Raw genomic sequence first — 24,523 nt, forward strand, 5'->3', positions numbered from 1 at the left:
GTAAGGATAAAGCGTGTGCCCAAATTAATTCAGAAGAGAGTGAATCTTAACTATCATTTTAATTCACAGACGTTTGGGTCATACAGACCTATAGAATCTCTTACGGAAATTTATGGACATTTCTTAGACAACTCCACCTCCTCTGCACACTTTCATTAGAAGCTGGAATTTGTGCCTGACTAACTTTCTAACAATATACACATTTTCTTCTTCTGTCACTGAAGTAATAAAAAATGGTAATGTTCGAGTAGGTTTCCTCCAGAAAATCTGCTACCAAACAAAATTGTGCAGATCAACTGAACTCAAGATCAAAAGCAAACATTTCATATCTTTCTACTTTCAAAGTAACTCTTCTCACAGTGCATGGAAGGAAAGGTTTTTTTAAAAAAAAAACCATGAAAAGCAAAACAATCAGAGAGTCCTCAACATCCAAGTCAATACTCCCCCATTGTCAAACATCTGTCAGAGAGGAAAAGCTCTCCTAGTGGATATCAATCTACCTAATGCCTCCAGGCTGAAGGGAGTGGGGAGGCTTATTTAGCTGCCCAACATTCCTAAACTACATGTGAGGATTGGCTCTCTTGCCCTTGAATCAAGGGTCTGTGACAGGTGATAAAAGTAAATCTTGGATCAGTAGACATTTTGTGTCAACCCCACAGACAGCTTGTATTGCAGCAGGGAATTATTTAAGCCATTTAGACTACTTTTGATACCTATCCTCCTTCAAACCTGAGTACAATTGGCTTGGGCACTCTGTGCACATGGAAAGCCATGTCAAAAAGAGGGATATGGAGGAGGGAAGTGAAAAGCACAAACAAACAAAAATCACATTGTTTGGCACTGCAGTAAAGCAGCATACTGAACAATAGTATTGTGGGATCACCAAAGTATACTCAACACTGCGGAAGGTGTATTTGAAGAAAGTAAGAAGACACAAGTAATTTTTCTGTGAAAGAATAATTTCTGCTTGCTTGTGCCACAGAGGTGGATAAATGCTAAAAAGACAGAACTTTGAGATACTGTTCTGTATAATATAAAGTTAATGTCAAAGTAATAATGGGACTCGGGTCCTGACATAAAACATAGGCTTTGACCTGCTTGATTCAGAATCCATCATAAAATGCCCTGAGTTCAGAGCAGAGCAAACACTGCAAGGGTGGCTCAGATGGACACATCTGCAAACTGCAAAGGCAATTTTCATCAGAAATTGCTGTTGAAACTCAACTGAGTGAATTGTGATTTATATTTTATACACATGGAAGTCACATATTTTAATACATTCATAGTTCTCAGAGTGAAGATTAATAAGGTTTGATTTTTAGAAGAAACTGTAGTAGATGGGCAGCCCAATCCAGAGCCCCAGTGGCCGGGCACGGTGCTACTACATCATCACCCTGCTACCTCCAGAGGGCTTTTTGGCAGTGCAGGGAGAGAGAGAAATGCAAAAAAAAAAAAACAAACCCCAACCCACTGCCAGAAAATCAAAAGGGTTGTATAAGTCCAGGAGCTGGGCTGCAGTGTAATTCGCCATAAACTCGGGTTGGAAGGCGACTAATGTTGGCTCCATCCCAGGGAATGCTGGCGTTCAATTGGGACACCCGCGCAGCTCTGTGGCAGCCTGGACTTTTAGCTTTCACAGCTATATAGTGGAGGGGTGACTGGCCTCTGGCATCTTTCCCCTATCTGTCAGCATGGGTGCCGTTTACACCAGCAGAGGAGGCAAATATGTCAGCACAGCTTGCACTGACTCCTCAAGAGGATTTGTCCCCCTTTGAACTGGATTGTTAAACCTGCTTCATTAGATGAACTAATGGGCATGCATACCTCTAAAGGCTGTGGAATCCCAAATCCTTGTTAAGTCCAGGGTGAGGGGTGGTATTTTTTGAAAAGTTTATTATTTTTTATAAATATAAACAGAATAGAAAAGCGGGGAGAGAATCAGAACAGTTAGTATAGTTACATCAGAAGACTAAGAAAAAAATGTTGATATATTAAAAACAATAATCTCATAAAGAGTAGACAATAAAATTGTTGGCAATATAGAATGATATAATGGTCATGAAATAATACTTGTCATAATAATTTAACAAAAATCATAAAATACCTTATACAATAACTGATGAACCATATGATATCAAAGCCATAATAAGAATTCTAACTAAAATAAATACAAAATTGATAAGTGATTATTATTATCAGTTTATAAGACTTTCTCACACATTCAACCTTGAATCCACGTATTTATTGACATCTATTCTTCATATATTTAAATGTTTTATGTCTTCTCTTTAAACCCTTTTCCAGTATATTAGTAGTTTATGTATATTATTTCAACCATCTCTTCCTCAAATCGCAATTTTTAAAGAATAATATAAATAACGTTTTCCATTTATCTTGAAATTCTTTAATTGGTCTCTTATTCACAAAGTTCGTCAATTTTGCCATTACGGCATATTTAGCTAGTTTGCTTTCCCAGTCCTCTCAACTTGGATATTTTTCTGTCTTCCATTTTCTTATAAGTATAACTGTAGCTGCTGTTATATATATTGAAAGTTCTTCTGAGATTTCTAGAATTTTTTTTACAAAATGCCCAATAACATGCTCTCAGCATCCATAGCAAATTTGATTTTTAAGATTTTCTGAATTTCTGCATGCATATCTTTCCTTTTTGTTGTTTTTCTATGTATCTACCACATACGATAAAAGGTATGATCCACTTTATATTTCCAACATTTCCATTTGCAATATTTGTCTATCTACTAAGTATCTTTTGGAGTAATACACTAGAGAGATGATATTCATGCTGATGGGAATTTCATGCTGAAATTTTGCTTTGAAGTTCTTTTTGGAGAATGGTGTGGTCTGGGAGTATTTCCCGCTAGTTTTTGAACAACACCATTTTTAATGTCAGAGTTGTCTGAATCTATTCCTTTGTGGACAGAGTGATCTGTTTGTCTTTTCAAAACAGCAAAAGGATATCTGTTAATAGACAGTGAGGATAAGCGAATGGATGAAGTCAAGATGGGATACCTGATTCCATCAGGTCCTACAAAATTACTGCCCAAGTAGATTTGGGACAGAGTTGGTATCAGGTTTGTTGAAGGGTTTTATTACTGGCCTTGCATCTTTGCTAAGTGCTCACTGTTGTTGACAAGAAGCTACTTCTCTTGCGAGATTGTATCTATGCAACGGAAGGCCCATCACCCAAGAACTGTGTCATGCAAATCGCATGGTCCAGGATGGGCTGCATGTCACTGAATATCCACTGAACAAGTGTGAGCTGGGAGATGTTAAAAACCATCATATTTTGTTGGCTCCAAAAGACAGTTAAATAGTCACCCAAATGGAAGGAGATGTTCACAGTGTGCACATACAGTAAAAGAGACATATGTGTGCTCATTATATATGACAGGTACTTGGGTAGCATGTGCAATTTTCTGTTTGGAGATGATAAGAATGTAGGAAATTAATTTGCATGAGGCATCTGTTAGCTGAAGGAGGAGTAAAAGACAACTGAGTGCTCCTTCCTCTATTTTAAACATCCTCAGATATGGTCTAGAATATGACAATAGCAGGAACATGAATTTTAAAAAAAGATGTAGCTCTCATAGTTGTTGGAAATGACTAAAATATGGGAAATGGGATGCATGATTTCAGACACAGAAAGAAAATGGAAAGCATACTACATTTATTATGCTTTCAAATCTCACAATTTCTACATAATAGGTTCTAAAGGGGTTACTCATGATTTGAACAATTGAAGTTAATAACAGAAGGGCTTTTTGTCACTCTAGATAACTAAAAAACTTCATCATATTTCATAGCCTGCCAAGAAATTGACCTTTCTCTGCTAGTATATACATTTTAAACACTACATTGCTGAAGCCCAAGACTAAGCAGTTATTTCTGTCAGCCAATGATCACCTTGAAAACATCCTAAGAACAATCACTTCTAGTTTCACAATGGAAATTTCACAAATAGTATTACAACCAAAGTTCATGTAATCTGTATTCAAAATATGCTGATTATGCATTAACAAGCTATGCAAATTAGCCATGGAGCTCAGTTCATACATTACTATGGCCTATACTGGAGAAAACTTCATGAAGGAGAAAAACACTCTACAAATAAAAGTTGCTATGCGCTACAGAGCCTTTGAAACATATTAGTTATGTCTGGTTCACACATACATATACATAATTTGATTTCTTATATACAATGACTCATTGGTCAAGGAACATCCCTGCCCCCCAGGCATATGGGTGATACCTGGTCAGCTTCAGCAAAGGCAAGCCAGTAACCTCACCAAGGAGGCACAGATGACTGCTGTTTGTGCACCTGGGATATCTAGGCCAGCAGCCGCCTCAGTGGCTGCATGCTTACCTACTCCTTGGAAGATCTAGATCCCTTCAAATCCAGACAAAAGCAAACCCTTTCATTGCAGTCAGTTGTCAAATTCAGCTTCCAGTAAACCAGTGGAGAGGAAAGAAAGTGATGTGCAGGTATGCATGAACCAACCCGGAATTCGCAGATCTTGGAGACAAGTTGCTCCCAGAATACTACTGCCTTCAAACATGATGACATTTTTCCTACACAATGTTTGATTTTTCTGGAATAATAATTTCAAGTGATCCAAAGAACTGATCATGTTTTTACCCCAATAGGAAACGGAAAGCCAAATATAGAAGTGCACCAGAAGGCACATAAGTTTTCCATGCATGCCTTACGGGTGTAGGATCTGAAAAAAGATGAGTCTGTAAACATTAAAGGGACTTGCACCTATGCATCAATGCAGGTCCACAGTTGGTGCTGCACTTTTTTATTTTGCACTCCAGTACTAATTTTGGAATACAAAATGTCAACATGGAACAGCTCTTAATGTGTTTTCATTTCACATCTCAAAATGCCTCTTTTATGCCATGTGCTTATTGTTTTCCTTCCTCTCAAGCCTGTTTCATGTTCACAGGAAATAACACATTCACATTGTTGATGATTTTTAACACTACTGGTCAAGATATAAAATGCTTTGTAATTTTTACATCAACAACCCAGCGAGAGGTGACAACTTACACAGTGATCTAAATGGTTGGACGAAGTATGGCCTTTGAATCTGTCTTTCCAACATCCAAATCCCAACCAACACTCAATCTTCTACTTCATATTGGTCCCCACATAGGACTACACTGATTTGATATGTAACAGTTATCCATCTGCACCACAGCTGAGCTTTCTGAGCCAGCATGATGTAGTGGTTAAGAGTGGTAGACTCTAATTGGGGGAGGGGGTCTGAGTTTGATTCCCCACTCCTCACATGAAAGGCAGACTCTAACCTGGTGAGCCAAGATTGTGTTCCTTCTCCTACACATGAAGCCTGCTGGATGACCTTGGGCTACTCACAGTGGCGCAGCGCCAACGGGGCAGGGAGTGCGTGATGCCCTGGGCGGCACCATGGTGGGGGCGTTCTGGGGGGGCCACAGCAGGGGCGCAGGGCGCGCATGTGCCCCGGGTGCAGTTCCCCCTCGCTCCGCCCCTGGCTACTCATACTTCTATCAGAACTCTCTCAGCCCTGCCTAACTCACAATGGTCACTGCAGTGGGGAGAGGAAGAGGAAGAGTTCGTAAGCCACTTTGAGACTCCTTACATTTGAAAAAGCAGGGTATAAATCCAAACTCTTCTCTTCTTCTTTTCCATTCGGAACGAAACTCAACAAGCTCCAGATTAAAGAAAGAGCCTGTTTTCTATTTATCCTTACAACACAGCGACATGACAATAGCTGGCATATGGAAACAGCACTTTTCCCTGCCATGCTAGGATCAGCTTTCGTCAGGGAGCCACTTTATATATTTGTGCTGTAGCTACATGGTAAACATACTGCTGAGTGCACATTGTAGTGGGCCTTGGCATAGCTTATAACTGGATATGGGGAGGCTGGGTGTTCACGCACAAAAATCTAAGGCAGAAGTAAGGAAGGGATAGCAGTACACTTACCAGTTTTCAGATATTCTGCAATCCGCTGGGCAACACTTCCATGCTGTTATTATAACAGAGGCTGACACATACAAATACCTCCCTTTACTTTCTACATAAATTGTAACTGTAGTTTGAGAGGCTTTAGTCTTGAAAGATGACAACAGGTTTTGACCATATGTGAGTTTATAAGAGAGGCTGCACAATTCTAAGTTCCCTGTGAGAATGCTTGACTCTTCTCCAAATATGCTCAGTTGACTAATCTCTCATCATAGCTGCAAATAGTTCCCAAGAAAGGATATGAACGGATACTAATTACCAAAGGAAAAAAACTCAATGACAACTAGCATCCTGAATCTGGAATGGGTACACGATGAAAGACGAACAGAACCACATCCAGGATCCATTAGCAGACCCCTCTCTGTTTTTCTGCAAAACCTAAGAGACCAACTGAGCAATCCTGAACAGTTAAGCCCTTGGAAACTCATTTACTTCAACAGGCTTAGAAGGGTGCAACTCTCTGTGTTGAAACAATTAATGGAAAATGGATTTTACAAATGTTTAATGAGTTTACAATGTCTTCAGAAGCTGCCCCCCCCTCCCCCAATTTTAACATTATTAATATTAAAGGTATTATAAATTGCCAGCATGATGTTTAATCTATTTTAGCAATAAAAAAAAACGTTTGGGATATATCCTAAGTGCTATTTATATATGACAAATCATTTCACATTTGCAAAATGAAAGTGACTCTCTTGCAAACAATTGTCACAGTTTTTAAAAAAAAAAATGCCCTGACCAAACAATTTTCACCAAAGAATTTTTAAACTGACTCTTCCCACAGCATAACGTAATACATAGACTCTTTGGCCTTGAAAGCAAAACTCACGTCCTTATTAATTTTTAGACACCTGCTGTTCAATGATTTGCCTTTTTGGAGAAAACATCTCCACATTAACAAAGAACAGCATTTGACACAGATCCTAGGACTACTGATTCGTAAATGGAAAAAGCAAAAACAAACAGCAAATGGATACACTTTCTGGACTGTAACATGCTCTGTGATTCTGCTTTATTCCCCAGCCTGGATGACAGTCCCTTGCTTCAGAGAAAATACCAAAGGGTAAAAGACAGCTTAACTAACCTGTGTGTTGCCTCCGATGCTTGGTGAGGGCATGACGTGTCCCGCCAGCAAAGCCACAAAGGTCACATAGGAATGACTTCTCGCCTGTTGCAACAATAAACAGATGAGGGACTGCGGAGGTCACAGATCATTAAAACATATCTATCAAGTCTTTCAGGGTTACTAATTCCTCCAATCAAATGTTTCCATGTAAATATGTCAAATGGGAATGAAATTACCACTGCGGTTTATTGACTGTGATAAAATCTGAAAAGCACCACTGAACATAATTACATACTTGTCAGACCCATAAAAATTAGCTTTATTATCAATGGAATGGTTTTGTACAACTTCATTTCTGTTAGATGTCTTCCAGATGGGGCTGCTTTATGCACTTGAACAGTTTTTATGCATATCCTGATTTTTTACAATTCCCATACATCTGGCCTTTCTGTGCTGAGCAAAGACTGCCTGGAAAAGTTAATATACAGTTTATATATATGGTTCTGCTTAAATAAAAATATATTGGATTTACCAACAAAATAAAGACGCGGAATGAATTTTCACTGATTGGATCACAGTCCTCCTCAAGAACCTCCCAGTAAATTGTAGGAATTAAATTATTTTCCACAAATAGAAAACAGGCAGCAATAAAAACCTACATTATTCAGTACCAACAACAGCTCCACAGTGTTTATGTTTCTAAAACTTTCATAACAGCAAAAAAACAAGTCTGGGGATTACTAGAGAAATTGAAGTAGCACTTGCATTGTTCATCTTTAACGATATGTCTTTATTCGAAGCCTCTGAAACCATTAAAAGATAAATTTGGCAGGCATGCTACTTGTTAAAAGTGTGTAAATGTACACTTATGCAGTATTTTTATTCCAGATAAAAATTTGCCTTTCGCAGCTTATAAAAGCAGTATATCATTCTACAGTAGAATTTTAGTCAGTAAAACCCAGGCATGTGAGGCAGATTCATCCCACAAGACCAACGAAGAAGGGTATTATAGAATAATAATACTAACCTTGGAGAAAGCCAGTAAAATTATAATACCGCTTTAAAATACAAATGAGTCATTTTGCTCATTTGGAGACAAATTGTACCCTCCTACCCAGATACCAATTAGAAGGAATTGAGGGAACTGAGAAAATATTTCAGATAAACGACAACATTTCCTTTACACCTTCTCCTCACAAGGAAGATAGTTTACAGACAACAGAGTGCAGCCTGTTTGTTAATTCCCATTGGTAGTACAATGCAGACATTTATCGCCTCTGGGCAGCCGCTTTAGTTTTCTGAAGCCTTGACAGCCATTTTGCCAGCTGCCTCAAAAACCATTTAAAGTTGAGAGATAGAACTTATACCTTTTCCTTGTAAATGAATAAATAAAACCTCCATTAGTATGTGGGTGGGAGAGAAGGCAGCATGGTACAGCCCAATCTGGTTACATCTCAGAAGCTAAGAAGGGTCAGTATTTGCATGGGAGACAACCAAGGAAGGCTCTAAAGAGTAAGGCAATGGCAAACCACCTCTGCCTCTCACTTACTTTGAAAGTCCCTTGATCAGGTTGCCATAAATTGGTTGAATCAAAAAATTGGAAAGGGCCTAAATACCGTGCAGAATAACCTAAAGCATCTCTGACAAATAATTGTCCAATCTCTGCTTACCTCTAAAGAGGAAGAACACACAACATCCCTGGGCAACTGACTTCACCACTGATTGTTTAAAAAGCTTTTTCCTAATCCCCCTCAGCTCATAATTCAAACCCATTAATATGAGTCCTATCCACTATTACCAGCTGAAATAGCACCCTGCTTGCCTCTAAATAACAGCCCTCCAGATACTTAGAGTAATCCTTTCCTCCTCAACCTCCTCCCAAAGGTCACAGCCTTGCTACATAAGGCTTTGTCTCCAAATCCTTAATCGTCATAGTCATCTTCCTCAGAACTTGCTCTAAAGTTTCTATGTCCTTCCTGTAAAAAGGCCTCCAGAATGGGACAAATGGGGTTCTGGCCAGTGCAGTATGTAGTGTACCATCAAATCTAGTGTCCTGGAATCTATGCATCTGTTGATATACCCTAAGGTTGAATTTGCTTTCTTTGCTACCACATCATACTGGTTATGCATACTCAATTTACAGTCTACCAAAACCCCATTCACACACACACGCTACTACCTAGAAAAATATCTCCCATCTGGTATGTGTGTATGACCTTTTTACCACCCCATTGCAAAACCTTACAATTACCTGTATTAGATTACATCCTGGGCTGGATGATATTCACCCAAGACTGTATGAAGAACTAGCTAGGAAGTTGGCACAGCCATTATCCATTAAGGCTTTTGGAGGACAAGTGTTTCTGATTTTTCAAAATAGGCATTCAGTCTTTCAGCCTTTGCCATCAGAATTTCTCCATTTTTACGCAATAGTGGACCTATCATTTTCTTCACCTGCTGTTTATTCTTCACAAAACTTTTTAAAAAGCTTCTTATTATTGTGATCTTCCCTGGCCAATGTTAGCTCATTCTGAGCTTTGGCCTTACTAACAATCTCCCTACAATATTTAGCAACTTGTAGGTACTGATCCTTGGTAATTTGTCTTTAACTTCCATTTCCTAACTTTTTTTCTTTAACCCACCGAAGAACTCTCTGTACAACTCCATTAGGTTCTTGGATCTCTTACTGTGTTTCTTGTTGGAATGGCAACAGCTTGAGCCCACAGCAACTCATATTTAAAAGAGCCCACCCTCCATTTGCCCCTTTCCCTTCCAACACTCTTTCCCACTGAATCCTTCCCATTATCTCTGGCCTGGGGGTGGTGGGGGGGGGGGGGTGGGGGGGGGGTGGTGGGGGGGGGGTGGTGGTGGGGGGGTGGTGGGGGGGGGGGGGTGGGGGGGGGTGGGGGGGGGGGGGGGTGGTGGGGGGGGGGGGGTGGTGGGGTGGGGGGGGGGGGGGGGGTGGTGGTGGGGGGGGGGTGGGGGGGGGGGGGGGGGGGGGGGGGGGGGGGGGGTGGGGGGGGTGGGGGGTGGGGGGGGGGGGGGGGGGGGGGGGGGGGGGGGGGGGGGGGGGGGGGGTGGGGGGGGGGGGGGGTGGGGGGGGGGGGGGGTGGGGGGGGGGGGGGGTGGGGGGGGGGGGGGGTGGGGGGGGGGGGGGGTGGGGGGGGGGGGGGGTGGGGGGGGGGGGGGGTGGGGGGGGGGGGGGGTGGGGGGGGGGGGGGGTGGGGGGGGGGGGGGGTGGGGGGGGGGGGGGGTGGGGGGGGGGGGGGGTGGGGGGGGGGGGGGGTGGGGGGGGGGGGGGGTGGGGGGGGGGGGGGGTGGGGGGGGGGGGGGGTGGGGGGGGGGGGGGGTGGGGGGGGGGGGGGGTGGGGGGGGGGGGGGGTGGGGGGGGGGGGGGGTGGGGGGGGGGGGGGGTGGGGGGGGGGGGGGGTGGGGGGGGGGGGGGGTGGGGGGGGGGGGGGGTGGGGGGGGGGGGGGGTGGGGGGGGGGGGGGGTGGGGGGGGGGGGGGGTGGGGGGGGGGGGGGGTGGGGGGGGGGGGGGGTGGGGGGGGGGGGGGGTGGGGGGGGGGGGGGGTGGGGGGGGGGGGGGGTGGGGGGGGGGGGGGGTGGGGGGGGGGGGGGGTGGGGGGGGGGGGGGGTGGGGGGGGGGGGGGGTGGGGGGGGGGGGGGGTGGGGGGGGGGGGGGGTGGGGGGGGGGGGGGGTGGGGGGGGGGGGGGGTGGGGGGGGGGGGGGGTGGGGGGGGGGGGGGGTGGGGGGGGGGGGGGGTGGGGGGGGGGGGGGGTGGGGGGGGGGGGGGGTGGGGGGGGGGGGGGGTGGGGGGGGGGGGGGGTGGGGGGGGGGGGGGGTGGGGGGGGGGGGGGGTGGGGGGGGGGGGGGGTGGGGGGGGGGGGGGGTGGGGGGGGGGGGGGGTGGGGGGGGGGGGGGGTGGGGGGGGGGGGGGGTGGGGGGGGGGGGGGGTGGGGGGGGGGGGGGGTGGGGGGGGGGGGGGGTGGGGGGGGGGGGGGGTGGGGGGGGGGGGGGGTGGGGGGGGGGGGGGGTGGGGGGGGGGGGGGGTGGGGGGGGGGGGGGGTGGGGGGGGGGGGGGGTGGGGGGGGGGGGGGGTGGGGGGGGGGGGGGGTGGGGGGGGGGGGGGGTGGGGGGGGGGGGGGGTGGGGGGGGGGGGGGGTGGGGGGGGGGGGGGGTGGGGGGGGGGGGGGGTGGGGGGGGGGGGGGGTGGGGGGGGGGGGGGGTGGGGGGGGGGGGGGGTGGGGGGGGGGGGGGGTGGGGGGGGGGGGGGGTGGGGGGGGGGGGGGGTGGGGGGGGGGGGGGGTGGGGGGGGGGGGGGGTGGGGGGGGGGGGGGGTGGGGGGGGGGGGGGGTGGGGGGGGGGGGGGGTGGGGGGGGGGGGGGGTGGGGGGGGGGGGGGGTGGGGGGGGGGGGGGGTGGGGGGGGGGGGGGGTGGGGGGGGGGGGGGGTGGGGGGGGGGGGGGGTGGGGGGGGGGGGGGGTGGGGGGGGGGGGGGGTGGGGGGGGGGGGGGGTGGGGGGGGGGGGGGGTGGGGGGGGGGGGGGGTGGGGGGGGGGGGGGGTGGGGGGGGGGGGGGGTGGGGGGGGGGGGGGGTGGGGGGGGGGGGGGGTGGGGGGGGGGGGGGGTGGGGGGGGGGGGGGGTGGGGGGGGGGGGGGGTGGGGGGGGGGGGGGGTGGGGGGGGGGGGGGGTGGGGGGGGGGGGGGGTGGGGGGGGGGGGGGGTGGGGGGGGGGGGGGGTGGGGGGGGGGGGGGGTGGGGGGGGGGGGGGGTGGGGGGGGGGGGGGGTGGGGGGGGGGGGGGGTGGGGGGGGGGGGGGGTGGGGGGGGGGGGGGGTGGGGGGGGGGGGGGGTGGGGGGGGGGGGGGGTGGGGGGGGGGGGGGGTGGGGGGGGGGGGGGGTGGGGGGGGGGGGGGGTGGGGGGGGGGGGGGGTGGGGGGGGGGGGGGGTGGGGGGGGGGGGGGGTGGGGGGGGGGGGGGGTGGGGGGGGGGGGGGGTGGGGGGGGGGGGGGGTGGGGGGGGGGGGGGGTGGGGGGGGGGGGGGGTGGGGGGGGGGGGGGGTGGGGGGGGGGGGGGGTGGGGGGGGGGGGGGGTGGGGGGGGGGGGGGGTGGGGGGGGGGGGGGGTGGGGGGGGGGGGGGGTGGGGGGGGGGGGGGGTGGGGGGGGGGGGGGGTGGGGGGGGGGGGGGGTGGGGGGGGGGGGGGGTGGGGGGGGGGGGGGGTGGGGGGGGGGGGGGGTGGGGGGGGGGGGGGGTGGGGGGGGGGGGGGGTGGGGGGGGGGGGGGGTGGGGGGGGGGGGGGGTGGGGGGGGGGGGGGGTGGGGGGGGGGGGGGGTGGGGGGGGGGGGGGGTGGGGGGGGGGGGGGGTGGGGGGGGGGGGGGGTGGGGGGGGGGGGGGGTGGGGGGGGGGGGGGGTGGGGGGGGGGGGGGGTGGGGGGGGGGGGGGGTGGGGGGGGGGGGGGGTGGGGGGGGGGGGGGGTGGGGGGGGGGGGGGGTGGGGGGGGGGGGGGGTGGGGGGGGGGGGGGGTGGGGGGGGGGGGGGGTGGGGGGGGGGGGGGGTGGGGGGGGGGGGGGGTGGGGGGGGGGGGGGGTGGGGGGGGGGGGGGGTGGGGGGGGGGGGGGGTGGGGGGGGGGGGGGGTGGGGGGGGGGGGGGGTGGGGGGGGGGGGGGGTGGGGGGGGGGGGGGGTGGGGGGGGGGGGGGGTGGGGGGGGGGGGGGGTGGGGGGGGGGGGGGGTGGGGGGGGGGGGGGGTGGGGGGGGGGGGGGGTGGGGGGGGGGGGGGGTGGGGGGGGGGGGGGGTGGGGGGGGGGGGGGGTGGGGGGGGGGGGGGGTGGGGGGGGGGGGGGGTGGGGGGGGGGGGGGGTGGGGGGGGGGGGGGGTGGGGGGGGGGGGGGGTGGGGGGGGGGGGGGGTGGGGGGGGGGGGGGGTGGGGGGGGGGGGGGGTGGGGGGGGGGGGGGGTGGGGGGGGGGGGGGGTGGGGGGGGGGGGGGGTGGGGGGGGGGGGGGGTGGGGGGGGGGGGGGGTGGGGGGGGGGGGGGGTGGGGGGGGGGGGGGGTGGGGGGGGGGGGGGGTGGGGGGGGGGGGGGGTGGGGGGGGGGGGGGGTGGGGGGGGGGGGGGGTGGGGGGGGGGGGGGGTGGGGGGGGGGGGGGGTGGGGGGGGGGGGGGGTGGGGGGGGGGGGGGGTGGGGGGGGGGGGGGGTGGGGGGGGGGGGGGGTGGGGGGGGGGGGGGGTGGGGGGGGGGGGGGGTGGGGGGGGGGGGGGGTGGGGGGGGGGGGGGGTGGGGGGGGGGGGGGGTGGGGGGGGGGGGGGGTGGGGGGGGGGGGGGGTGGGGGGGGGGGGGGGTGGGGGGGGGGGGGGGTGGGGGGGGGGGGGGGTGGGGGGGGGGGGGGGTGGGGGGGGGGGGGGGTGGGGGGGGGGGGGGGTGGGGGGGGGGGGGGGTGGGGGGGGGGGGGGGTGGGGGGGGGGGGGGGTGGGGGGGGGGGGGGGTGGGGGGGGGGGGGGGTGGGGGGGGGGGGGGGTGGGGGGGGGGGGGGGTGGGGGGGGGGGGGGGTGGGGGGGGGGGGGGGTGGGGGGGGGGGGGGGTGGGGGGGGGGGGGGGTGGGGGGGGGGGGGGGTGGGGGGGGGGGGGGGTGGGGGGGGGGGGGGGTGGGGGGGGGGGGGGGTGGGGGGGGGGGGGGGTGGGGGGGGGGGGGGGTGGGGGGGGGGGGGGGTGGGGGGGGGGGGGGGTGGGGGGGGGGGGGGGTGGGGGGGGGGGGGGGTGGGGGGGGGGGGGGGTGGGGGGGGGGGGGGGTGGGGGGGGGGGGGGGTGGGGGGGGGGGGGGGTGGGGGGGGGGGGGGGTGGGGGGGGGGGGGGGTGGGGGGGGGGGGGGGTGGGGGGGGGGGGGGGTGGGGGGGGGGGGGGGTGGGGGGGGGGGGGGGTGGGGGGGGGGGGGGGTGGGGGGGGGGGGGGGTGGGGGGGGGGGGGGGTGGGGGGGGGGGGGGGTGGGGGGGGGGGGGGGTGGGGGGGGGGGGGGGTGGGGGGGGGGGGGGGTGGGGGGGGGGGGGGGTGGGGGGGGGGGGGGGTGGGGGGGGGGGGGGGTGGGGGGGGGGGGGGGTGGGGGGGGGGGGGGGTGGGGGGGGGGGGGGGTGGGGGGGGGGGGGGGTGGGGGGGGGGGGGGGTGGGGGGGGGGGGGGGTGGGGGGGGGGGGGGGTGGGGGGGGGGGGGGGTGGGGGGGGGGGGGGGTGGGGGGGGGGGGGGGTGGGGGGGGGGGGGGGTGGGGGGGGGGGGGGGTGGGGGGGGGGGGGGGTGGGGGGGGGGGGGGGTGGGGGGGGGGGGGGGTGGGGGGGGGGGGGGGTGGGGGGGGGGGGGGGTGGGGGGGGGGGGGGGTGGGGGGGGGGGGGGGTGGGGGGGGGGGGGGGTGGGGGGGGGGGGGGGTGGGGGGGGGGGGGGGTGGGGGGGGGGGGGGGTGGGGGGGGGGGGGGGTGGGGGGGGGGGGGGGTGGGGGGGGGGGGGGGTGGGGGGGGGGGGGGGTGGGGGGGGGGGGGGGTGGGGGGGGGGGGGGGTGGGGGGGGGGGGGGGTGGGGGGGGGGGGGGGTGGGGGGGGGGGGGGGTGGGGGGGGGGGGGGGTGGGGGGGGGGGGGGGTGGGGGGGGGGGGGGGTGGGGGGGGGGGGGGGTGGGGGGGGGGGGGGGTGGGGGGGGGGGGGGGTGGGGGGGGGGGGGGGTGGGGGGGGGGGGGGGTGGGGGGGGGGGGGGGTGGGGGGGGGGGGGGGTGGGGGGGGGGGGGGGTGGGGGGGGGGGGGGGTGGGGGGGGGGGGGGGTGGGGGGGGGGGGGGGTGGGGGGGGGGGGGGGTGGGGGGGGGGGGGGGTGGGGGGGGGGGGGGGTGGGGGGGGGGGGGGGTGGGGGGGGGGGGGGGTGGGGGGGGGGGGGGGTGGGGGGGGGGGGGGGTGGGGGGGGGGGGGGGTGGGGGGGGGGGGGGGTGGGGGGGGGGGGGGGTGGGGGGGGGGGGGGGTGGGGGGGGGGGGGGGTGGGGGGGGGGGGGGGTGGGGGGGGGGGGGGGTGGGGGGGGGGGGGGGTGGGGGGGGGGGGGGGTGGGGGGGGGGGGGGGTGGGGGGGGGGGGGGGTGGGGGGGGGGGGGGGTGGGGGGGGGGGGGGGTGGGGGGGGGGGGGGGTGGGGGGGGGGGGGGGTGGGGGGGGGGGGGGGTGGGGGGGGGGGGGGGTGGGGGGGGGGGGGGGTGGGGGGGGGGGGGGGTGGGGGGGGGGGGGGGTGGGGGGGGGGGGGGGTGGGGGGGGGGGGGGGTGGGGGGGGGGGGGGGTGGGGGGGGGGGGGGGTGGGGGGGGGGGGGGGTGGGGGGGGGGGGGGGTGGGGGGGGGGGGGGGTGGGGGGGGGGGGGGGTGGGGGGGGGGGGGGGTGGGGGGGGGGGGGGGTGGGGGGGGGGGGGGGTGGGGGGGGGGGGGGGTGGGGGGGGGGGGGGGTGGGGGGGGGGGGGGGTGGGGGGGGGGGGGGGTGGGGGGGGGGGGGGGTGGGGGGGGGGGGGGGTGGGGGGGGGGGGGGGTGGGGGGGGGGGGGGGTGGGGGGGGGGGGGGGTGGGGGGGGGGGGGGGTGGGGGGGGGGGGGGGTGGGGGGGGGGGGGGGTGGGGGGGGGGGGGGGTGGGGGGGGGGGGGGGTGGGGGGGGGGGGGGGTGGGGGGGGGGGGGGGTGGGGGGGGGGGGGGGTGGGGGGGGGGGGGGGTGGGGGGGGGGGGGGGTGGGGGGGGGGGGGGGTGGGGGGGGGGGGGGGTGGGGGGGGGGGGGGGTGGGGGGGGGGGGGGGTGGGGGGGGGGGGGGGTGGGGGGGGGGGGGGGTGGGGGGGGGGGGGGGTGGGGGGGGGGGGGGGTGGGGGGGGGGGGGGGTGGGGGGGGGGGGGGGTGGGGGGGGGGGGGGGTGGGGGGGGGGGGGGGTGGGGGGGGGGGGGGGTGGGGGGGGGGGGGGGTGGGGGGGGGGGGGGGTGGGGGGGGGGGGGGGTGGGGGGGGGGGGGGGTGGGGGGGGGGGGGGGTGGGGGGGGGGGGGGGTGGGGGGGGGGGGGGGTGGGGGGGGGGGGGGGTGGGGGGGGGGGGGGGTGGGGGGGGGGGGGGGTGGGGGGGGGGGGGGGTGGGGGGGGGGGGGGGTGGGGGGGGGGGGGGGTGGGGGGGGGGGGGGGTGGGGGGGGGGGGGGGTGGGGGGGGGGGGGGGTGGGGGGGGGGGGGGGTGGGGGGGGGGGGGGGTGGGGGGGGGGGGGGGTGGGGGGGGGGGGGGGTGGGGGGGGGGGGGGGTGGGGGGGGGGGGGGGTGGGGGGGGGGGGGGGTGGGGGGGGGGGGGGGTGGGGGGGGGGGGGGGTGGGGGGGGGGGGGGGTGGGGGGGGGGGGGGGTGGGGGGGGGGGGGGGTGGGGGGGGGGGGGGGTGGGGGGGGGGGGGGGTGGGGGGGGGGGGGGGTGGGGGGGGGGGGGGGTGGGGGGGGGGGGGGGTGGGGGGGGGGGGGGGTGGGGGGGGGGGGGGGTGGGGGGGGGGGGGGGTGGGGGGGGGGGGGGGTGGGGGGGGGGGGGGGTGGGGGGGGGGGGGGGTGGGGGGGGGGGGGGGTGGGGGGGGGGGGGGGTGGGGGGGGGGGGGGGTGGGGGGGGGGGGGGGTGGGGGGGGGGGGGGGTGGGGGGGGGGGGGGGTGGGGGGGGGGGGGGGTGGGGGGGGGGGGGGGTGGGGGGGGGGGGGGGTGGGGGGGGGGGGGGGTGGGGGGGGGGGGGGGTGGGGGGGGGGGGGGGTGGGGGGGGGGGGGGGTGGGGGGGGGGGGGGGTGGGGGGGGGGGGGGGTGGGGGGGGGGGGGGGTGGGGGGGGGGGGGGGTGGGGGGGGGGGGGGGTGGGGGGGGGGGGGGGTGGGGGGGGGGGGGGGTGGGGGGGGGGGGGGGTGGGGGGGGGGGGGGGTGGGGGGGGGGGGGGGTGGGGGGGGGGGGGGGTGGGGGGGGGGGGGGGTGGGGGGGGGGGGGGGTGGGGGGGGGGGGGGGTGGGGGGGGGGGGGGGTGGGGGGGGGGGGGGGTGGGGGGGGGGGGGGGTGGGGGGGGGGGGGGGTGGGGGGGGGGGGGGGTGGGGGGGGGGGGGGGTGGGGGGGGGGGGGGGTGGGGGGGGGGGGGGGTGGGGGGGGGGGGGGGTGGGGGGGGGGGGGGGTGGGGGGGGGGGGGGGTGGGGGGGGGGGGGGGTGGGGGGGGGGGGGGGTGGGGGGGGGGGGGGGTGGGGGGGGGGGGGGGTGGGGGGGGGGGGGGGTGGGGGGGGGGGGGGGTGGGGGGGGGGGGGGGTGGGGGGGGGGGGGGGTGGGGGGGGGGGGGGGTGGGGGGGGGGGGGGGTGGGGGGGGGGGGGGGTGGGGGGGGGGGGGGGTGGGGGGGGGGGGGGGTGGGGGGGGGGGGGGGTGGGGGGGGGGGGGGGTGGGGGGGGGGGGGGGTGGGGGGGGGGGGGGGTGGGGGGGGGGGGGGGTGGGGGGGGGGGGGGGTGGGGGGGGGGGGGGGTGGGGGGGGGGGGGGGTGGGGGGGGGGGGGGGTGGGGGGGGGGGGGGGTGGGGGGGGGGGGGGGTGGGGGGGGGGGGGGGTGGGGGGGGGGGGGGGTGGGGGGGGGGGGGGGTGGGGGGGGGGGGGGGTGGGGGGGGGGGGGGGTGGGGGGGGGGGGGGGTGGGGGGGGGGGGGGGTGGGGGGGGGGGGGGGTGGGGGGGGGGGGGGGTGGGGGGGGGGGGGGGTGGGGGGGGGGGGGGGTGGGGGGGGGGGGGGGTGGGGGGGGGGGGGGGTGGGGGGGGGGGGGGGTGGGGGGGGGGGGGGGTGGGGGGGGGGGGGGGTGGGGGGGGGGGGGGGTGGGGGGGGGGGGGGGTGGGGGGGGGGGGGGGTGGGGGGGGGGGGGGGTGGGGGGGGGGGGGGGTGGGGGGGGGGGGGGGTGGGGGGGGGGGGGGGTGGGGGGGGGGGGGGGTGGGGGGGGGGGGGGGTGGGGGGGGGGGGGGGTGGGGGGGGGGGGGGGTGGGGGGGGGGGGGGGTGGGGGGGGGGGGGGGTGGGGGGGGGGGGGGGTGGGGGGGGGGGGGGGTGGGGGGGGGGGGGGGTGGGGGGGGGGGGGGGTGGGGGGGGGGGGGGGTGGGGGGGGGGGGGGGTGGGGGGGGGGGGGGGTGGGGGGGGGGGGGGGTGGGGGGGGGGGGGGGTGGGGGGGGGGGGGGGTGGGGGGGGGGGGGGGTGGGGGGGGGGGGGGGTGGGGGGGGGGGGGGGTGGGGGGGGGGGGGGGTGGGGGGGGGGGGGGGTGGGGGGGGGGGGGGGTGGGGGGGGGGGGGGGTGGGGGGGGGGGGGGGTGGGGGGGGGGGGGGGTGGGGGGGGGGGGGGGTGGGGGGGGGGGGGGGTGGGGGGGGGGGGGGGTGGGGGGGGGGGGGGGTGGGGGGGGGGGGGGGTGGGGGGGGGGGGGGGTGGGGGGGGGGGGGGGTGGGGGGGGGGGGGGGTGGGGGGGGGGGGGGGTGGGGGGGGGGGGGGGTGGGGGGGGGGGGGGGTGGGGGGGGGGGGGGGTGGGGGGGGGGGGGGGTGGGGGGGGGGGGGGGTGGGGGGGGGGGGGGGTGGGGGGGGGGGGGGGTGGGGGGGGGGGGGGGTGGGGGGGGGGGGGGGTGGGGGGGGGGGGGGGTGGGGGGGGGGGGGGGTGGGGGGGGGGGGGGGTGGGGGGGGGGGGGGGTGGGGGGGGGGGGGGGTGGGGGGGGGGGGGGGTGGGGGGGGGGGGGGGTGGGGGGGGGGGGGGGTGGGGGGGGGGGGGGGTGGGGGGGGGGGGGGGTGGGGGGGGGGGGGGGTGGGGGGGGGGGGGGGTGGGGGGGGGGGGGGGTGGGGGGGGGGGGGGGTGGGGGGGGGGGGGGGTGGGGGGGGGGGGGGGTGGGGGGGGGGGGGGGTGGGGGGGGGGGGGGGTGGGGGGGGGGGGGGGTGGGGGGGGGGGGGGGTGGGGGGGGGGGGGGGTGGGGGGGGGGGGGGGTGGGGGGGGGGGGGGGTGGGGGGGGGGGGGGGTGGGGGGGGGGGGGGGTGGGGGGGGGGGGGGGTGGGGGGGGGGGGGGGTGGGGGGGGGGGGGGGTGGGGGGGGGGGGGGGTGGGGGGGGGGGGGGGTGGGGGGGGGGGGGGGTGGGGGGGGGGGGGGGTGGGGGGGGGGGGGGGTGGGGGGGGGGGGGGGTGGGGGGGGGGGGGGGTGGGGGGGGGGGGGGGTGGGGGGGGGGGGGGGTGGGGGGGGGGGGGGGTGGGGGGGGGGGGGGGTGGGGGGGGGGGGGGGTGGGGGGGGGGGGGGGTGGGGGGGGGGGGGGGTGGGGGGGGGGGGGGGTGGGGGGGGGGGGGGGTGGGGGGGGGGGGGGGTGGGGGGGGGGGGGGGTGGGGGGGGGGGGGGGTGGGGGGGGGGGGGGGTGGGGGGGGGGGGGGGTGGGGGGGGGGGGGGGTGGGGGGGGGGGGGGGTGGGGGGGGGGGGGGGTGGGGGGGGGGGGGGGTGGGGGGGGGGGGGGGTGGGGGGGGGGGGGGGTGGGGGGGGGGGGGGGTGGGGGGGGGGGGGGGTGGGGGGGGGGGGGGGTGGGGGGGGGGGGGGGTGGGGGGGGGGGGGGGTGGGGGGGGGGGGGGGTGGGGGGGGGGGGGGGTGGGGGGGGGGGGGGGTGGGGGGGGGGGGGGGTGGGGGGGGGGGGGGGTGGGGGGGGGGGGGGGTGGGGGGGGGGGGGGGTGGGGGGGGGGGGGGGTGGGGGGGGGGGGGGGTGGGGGGGGGGGGGGGTGGGGGGGGGGGGGGGTGGGGGGGGGGGGGGGTGGGGGGGGGGGGGGGTGGGGGGGGGGGGGGGTGGGGGGGGGGGGGGGTGGGGGGGGGGGGGGGTGGGGGGGGGGGGGGGTGGGGGGGGGGGGGGGTGGGGGGGGGGGGGGGTGGGGGGGGGGGGGGGTGGGGGGGGGGGGGGGTGGGGGGGGGGGGGGGTGGGGGGGGGGGGGGGTGGGGGGGGGGGGGGGTGGGGGGGGGGGGGGGTGGGGGGGGGGGGGGGTGGGGGGGGGGGGGGGTGGGGGGGGGGGGGGGTGGGGGGGGGGGGGGGTGGGGGGGGGGGGGGGTGGGGGGGGGGGGGGGTGGGGGGGGGGGGGGGTGGGGGGGGGGGGGGGTGGGGGGGGGGGGGGGTGGGGGGGGGGGGGGGTGGGGGGGGGGGGGGGTGGGGGGGGGGGGGGGTGGGGGGGGGGGGGGGTGGGGGGGGGGGGGGGTGGGGGGGGGGGGGGGTGGGGGGGGGGGGGGGTGGGGGGGGGGGGGGGTGGGGGGGGGGGGGGGTGGGGGGGGGGGGGGGTGGGGGGGGGGGGGGGTGGGGGGGGGGGGGGGTGGGGGGGGGGGGGGGTGGGGGGGGGGGGGGGTGGGGGGGGGGGGGGGTGGGGGGGGGGGGGGGTGGGGGGGGGGGGGGGTGGGGGGGGGGGGGGGTGGGGGGGGGGGGGGGTGGGGGGGGGGGGGGGTGGGGGGGGGGGGGGGTGGGGGGGGGGGGGGGTGGGGGGGGGGGGGGGTGGGGGGGGGGGGGGGTGGGGGGGGGGGGGGGTGGGGGGGGGGGGGGGTGGGGGGGGGGGGGGGTGGGGGGGGGGGGGGGTGGGGGGGGGGGGGGGTGGGGGGGGGGGGGGGTGGGGGGGGGGGGGGGTGGGGGGGGGGGGGGGTGGGGGGGGGGGGGGGTGGGGGGGGGGGGGGGTGGGGGGGGGGGGGGGTGGGGGGGGGGGGGGGTGGGGGGGGGGGGGGGTGGGGGGGGGGGGGGGTGGGGGGGGGGGGGGGTGGGGGGGGGGGGGGGTGGGGGGGGGGGGGGGTGGGGGGGGGGGGGGGTGGGGGGGGGGGGGGGTGGGGGGGGGGGGGGGTGGGGGGGGGGGGGGGTGGGGGGGGGGGGGGGTGGGGGGGGGGGGGGGTGGGGGGGGGGGGGGGTGGGGGGGGGGGGGGGTGGGGGGGGGGGGGGGTGGGGGGGGGGGGGGGTGGGGGGGGGGGGGGGTGGGGGGGGGGGGGGGTGGGGGGGGGGGGGGGTGGGGGGGGGGGGGGGTGGGGGGGGGGGGGGGTGGGGGGGGGGGGGGGTGGGGGGGGGGGGGGGTGGGGGGGGGGGGGGGTGGGGGGGGGGGGGGGTGGGGGGGGGGGGGGGTGGGGGGGGGGGGGGGTGGGGGGGGGGGGGGGTGGGGGGGGGGGGGGGTGGGGGGGGGGGGGGGTGGGGGGGGGGGGGGGTGGGGGGGGGGGGGGGTGGGGGGGGGGGGGGGTGGGGGGGGGGGGGGGTGGGGGGGGGGGGGGGTGGGGGGGGGGGGGGGTGGGGGGGGGGGGGGGTGGGGGGGGGGGGGGGTGGGGGGGGGGGGGGGTGGGGGGGGGGGGGGGTGGGGGGGGGGGGGGGTGGGGGGGGGGGGGGGTGGGGGGGGGGGGGGGTGGGGGGGGGGGGGGGTGGGGGGGGGGGGGGGTGGGGGGGGGGGGGGGTGGGGGGGGGGGGGGGTGGGGGGGGGGGGGGGTGGGGGGGGGGGGGGGTGGGGGGGGGGGGGGGTGGGGGGGGGGGGGGGTGGGGGGGGGGGGGGGTGGGGGGGGGGGGGGGTGGGGGGGGGGGGGGGTGGGGGGGGGGGGGGGTGGGGGGGGGGGGGGGTGGGGGGGGGGGGGGGTGGGGGGGGGGGGGGGTGGGGGGGGGGGGGGGTGGGGGGGGGGGGGGGTGGGGGGGGGGGGGGGTGGGGGGGGGGGGGGGTGGGGGGGGGGGGGGGTGGGGGGGGGGGGGGGTGGGGGGGGGGGGGGGTGGGGGGGGGGGGGGGTGGGGGGGGGGGGGGGTGGGGGGGGGGGGGGGTGGGGGGGGGGGGGGGTGGGGGGGGGGGGGGGTGGGGGGGGGGGGGGGTGGGGGGGGGGGGGGGTGGGGGGGGGGGGGGGTGGGGGGGGGGGGGGGTGGGGGGGGGGGGGGGTGGGGGGGGGGGGGGGTGGGGGGGGGGGGGGGTGGGGGGGGGGGGGGGTGGGGGGGGGGGGGGGTGGGGGGGGGGGGGGGTGGGGGGGGGGGGGGGTGGGGGGGGGGGGGGGTGGGGGGGGGGGGGGGTGGGGGGGGGGGGGGGTGGGGGGGGGGGGGGGTGGGGGGGGGGGGGGGTGGGGGGGGGGGGGGGTGGGGGGGGGGGGGGGTGGGGGGGGGGGGGGGTGGGGGGGGGGGGGGGTGGGGGGGGGGGGGGGTGGGGGGGGGGGGGGGTGGGGGGGGGGGGGGGTGGGGGGGGGGGGGGGTGGGGGGGGGGGGGGGTGGGGGGGGGGGGGGGTGGGGGGGGGGGGGGGTGGGGGGGGGGGGGGGTGGGGGGGGGGGGGGGTGGGGGGGGGGGGGGGTGGGGGGGGGGGGGGGTGGGGGGGGGGGGGGGTGGGGGGGGGGGGGGGTGGGGGGGGGGGGGGGTGGGGGGGGGGGGGGGTGGGGGGGGGGGGGGGTGGGGGGGGGGGGGGGTGGGGGGGGGGGGGGGTGGGGGGGGGGGGGGGTGGGGGGGGGGGGGGGTGGGGGGGGGGGGGGGTGGGGGGGGGGGGGGGTGGGGGGGGGGGGGGGTGGGGGGGGGGGGGGGTGGGGGGGGGGGGGGGTGGGGGGGGGGGGGGGTGGGGGGGGGGGGGGGTGGGGGGGGGGGGGGGTGGGGGGGGGGGGGGGTGGGGGGGGGGGGGGGTGGGGGGGGGGGGGGGTGGGGGGGGGGGGGGGTGGGGGGGGGGGGGGGTGGGGGGGGGGGGGGGTGGGGGGGGGGGGGGGTGGGGGGGGGGGGGGGTGGGGGGGGGGGGGGGTGGGGGGGGGGGGGGGTGGGGGGGGGGGGGGGTGGGGGGGGGGGGGGGTGGGGGGGGGGGGGGGTGGGGGGGGGGGGGGGTGGGGGGGGGGGGGGGTGGGGGGGGGGGGGGGTGGGGGGGGGGGGGGGTGGGGGGGGGGGGGGGTGGGGGGGGGGGGGGGTGGGGGGGGGGGGGGGTGGGGGGGGGGGGGGGTGGGGGGGGGGGGGGGTGGGGGGGGGGGGGGGTGGGGGGGGGGGGGGGTGGGGGGGGGGGGGGGTGGGGGGGGGGGGGGGTGGGGGGGGGGGGGGGTGGGGGGGGGGGGGGGTGGGGGGGGGGGGGGGTGGGGGGGGGGGGGGGTGGGGGGGGGGGGGGGTGGGGGGGGGGGGGGGTGGGGGGGGGGGGGGGTGGGGGGGGGGGGGGGTGGGGGGGGGGGGGGGTGGGGGGGGGGGGGGGTGGGGGGGGGGGGGGGTGGGGGGGGGGGGGGGTGGGGGGGGGGGGGGGTGGGGGGGGGGGGGGGTGGGGGGGGGGGGGGGTGGGGGGGGGGGGGGGTGGGGGGGGGGGGGGGTGGGGGGGGGGGGGGGTGGGGGGGGGGGGGGGTGGGGGGGGGGGGGGGTGGGGGGGGGGGGGGGTGGGGGGGGGGGGGGGTGGGGGGGGGGGGGGGTGGGGGGGGGGGGGGGTGGGGGGGGGGGGGGGTGGGGGGGGGGGGGGGTGGGGGGGGGGGGGGGTGGGGGGGGGGGGGGGTGGGGGGGGGGGGGGGTGGGGGGGGGGGGGGGTGGGGGGGGGGGGGGGTGGGGGGGGGGGGGGGTGGGGGGGGGGGGGGGTGGGGGGGGGGGGGGGTGGGGGGGGGGGGGGGTGGGGGGGGGGGGGGGTGGGGGGGGGGGGGGGTGGGGGGGGGGGGGGGTGGGGGGGGGGGGGGGTGGGGGGGGGGGGGGGTGGGGGGGGGGGGGGGTGGGGGGGGGGGGGGGTGGGGGGGGGGGGGGGTGGGGGGGGGGGGGGGTGGGGGGGGGGGGGGGTGGGGGGGGGGGGGGGTGGGGGGGGGGGGGGGTGGGGGGGGGGGGGGGTGGGGGGGGGGGGGGGTGGGGGGGGGGGGGGGTGGGGGGGGGGGGGGGTGGGGGGGGGGGGGGGTGGGGGGGGGGGGGGGTGGGGGGGGGGGGGGGTGGGGGGGGGGGGGGGTGGGGGGGGGGGGGGGTGGGGGGGGGGGGGGGTGGGGGGGGGGGGGGGTGGGGGGGGGGGGGGGTGGGGGGGGGGGGGGGTGGGGGGGGGGGGGGGTGGGGGGGGGGGGGGGTGGGGGGGGGGGGGGGTGGGGGGGGGGGGGGGTGGGGGGGGGGGGGGGTGGGGGGGGGGGGGGGTGGGGGGGGGGGGGGGTGGGGGGGGGGGGGGGTGGGGGGGGGGGGGGGTGGGGGGGGGGGGGGGTGGGGGGGGGGGGGGGTGGGGGGGGGGGGGGGTGGGGGGGGGGGGGGGTGGGGGGGGGGGGGGGTGGGGGGGGGGGGGGGTGGGGGGGGGGGGGGGTGGGGGGGGGGGGGGGTGGGGGGGGGGGGGGGTGGGGGGGGGGGGGGGTGGGGGGGGGGGGGGGTGGGGGGGGGGGGGGGTGGGGGGGGGGGGGGGTGGGGGGGGGGGGGGGTGGGGGGGGGGGGGGGTGGGGGGGGGGGGGGGTGGGGGGGGGGGGGGGTGGGGGGGGGGGGGGGTGGGGGGGGGGGGGGGTGGGGGGGGGGGGGGGTGGGGGGGGGGGGGGGTGGGGGGGGGGGGGG

The 24,523-nt window shown here is 71.6% G+C and overlaps 1 protein-coding gene across 1 annotated transcript in view; it reads right to left on the reverse strand.

The window, feature by feature from the left end:
- Window positions 1-24,523, reverse strand: part of ZNF407 (zinc finger protein 407) — a 530,175-nt gene that overhangs the window by 167,831 nt on the left and 337,821 nt on the right. Inside the window, exon 6 of the mRNA XM_048507663.1 lies at window positions 7,113-7,196. Coding sequence (XP_048363620.1) covers window positions 7,113-7,196 — 84 coding nt within the window. The remainder of the gene's footprint in view (window positions 1-7,112; window positions 7,197-24,523) is intronic.

Source organism: Sphaerodactylus townsendi, linkage group LG09 (genome assembly GCF_021028975.2).
Source record: "Sphaerodactylus townsendi isolate TG3544 linkage group LG09, MPM_Stown_v2.3, whole genome shotgun sequence".
NCBI classification, from domain to species: Eukaryota; Metazoa; Chordata; class Lepidosauria; order Squamata; family Sphaerodactylidae; genus Sphaerodactylus; species Sphaerodactylus townsendi.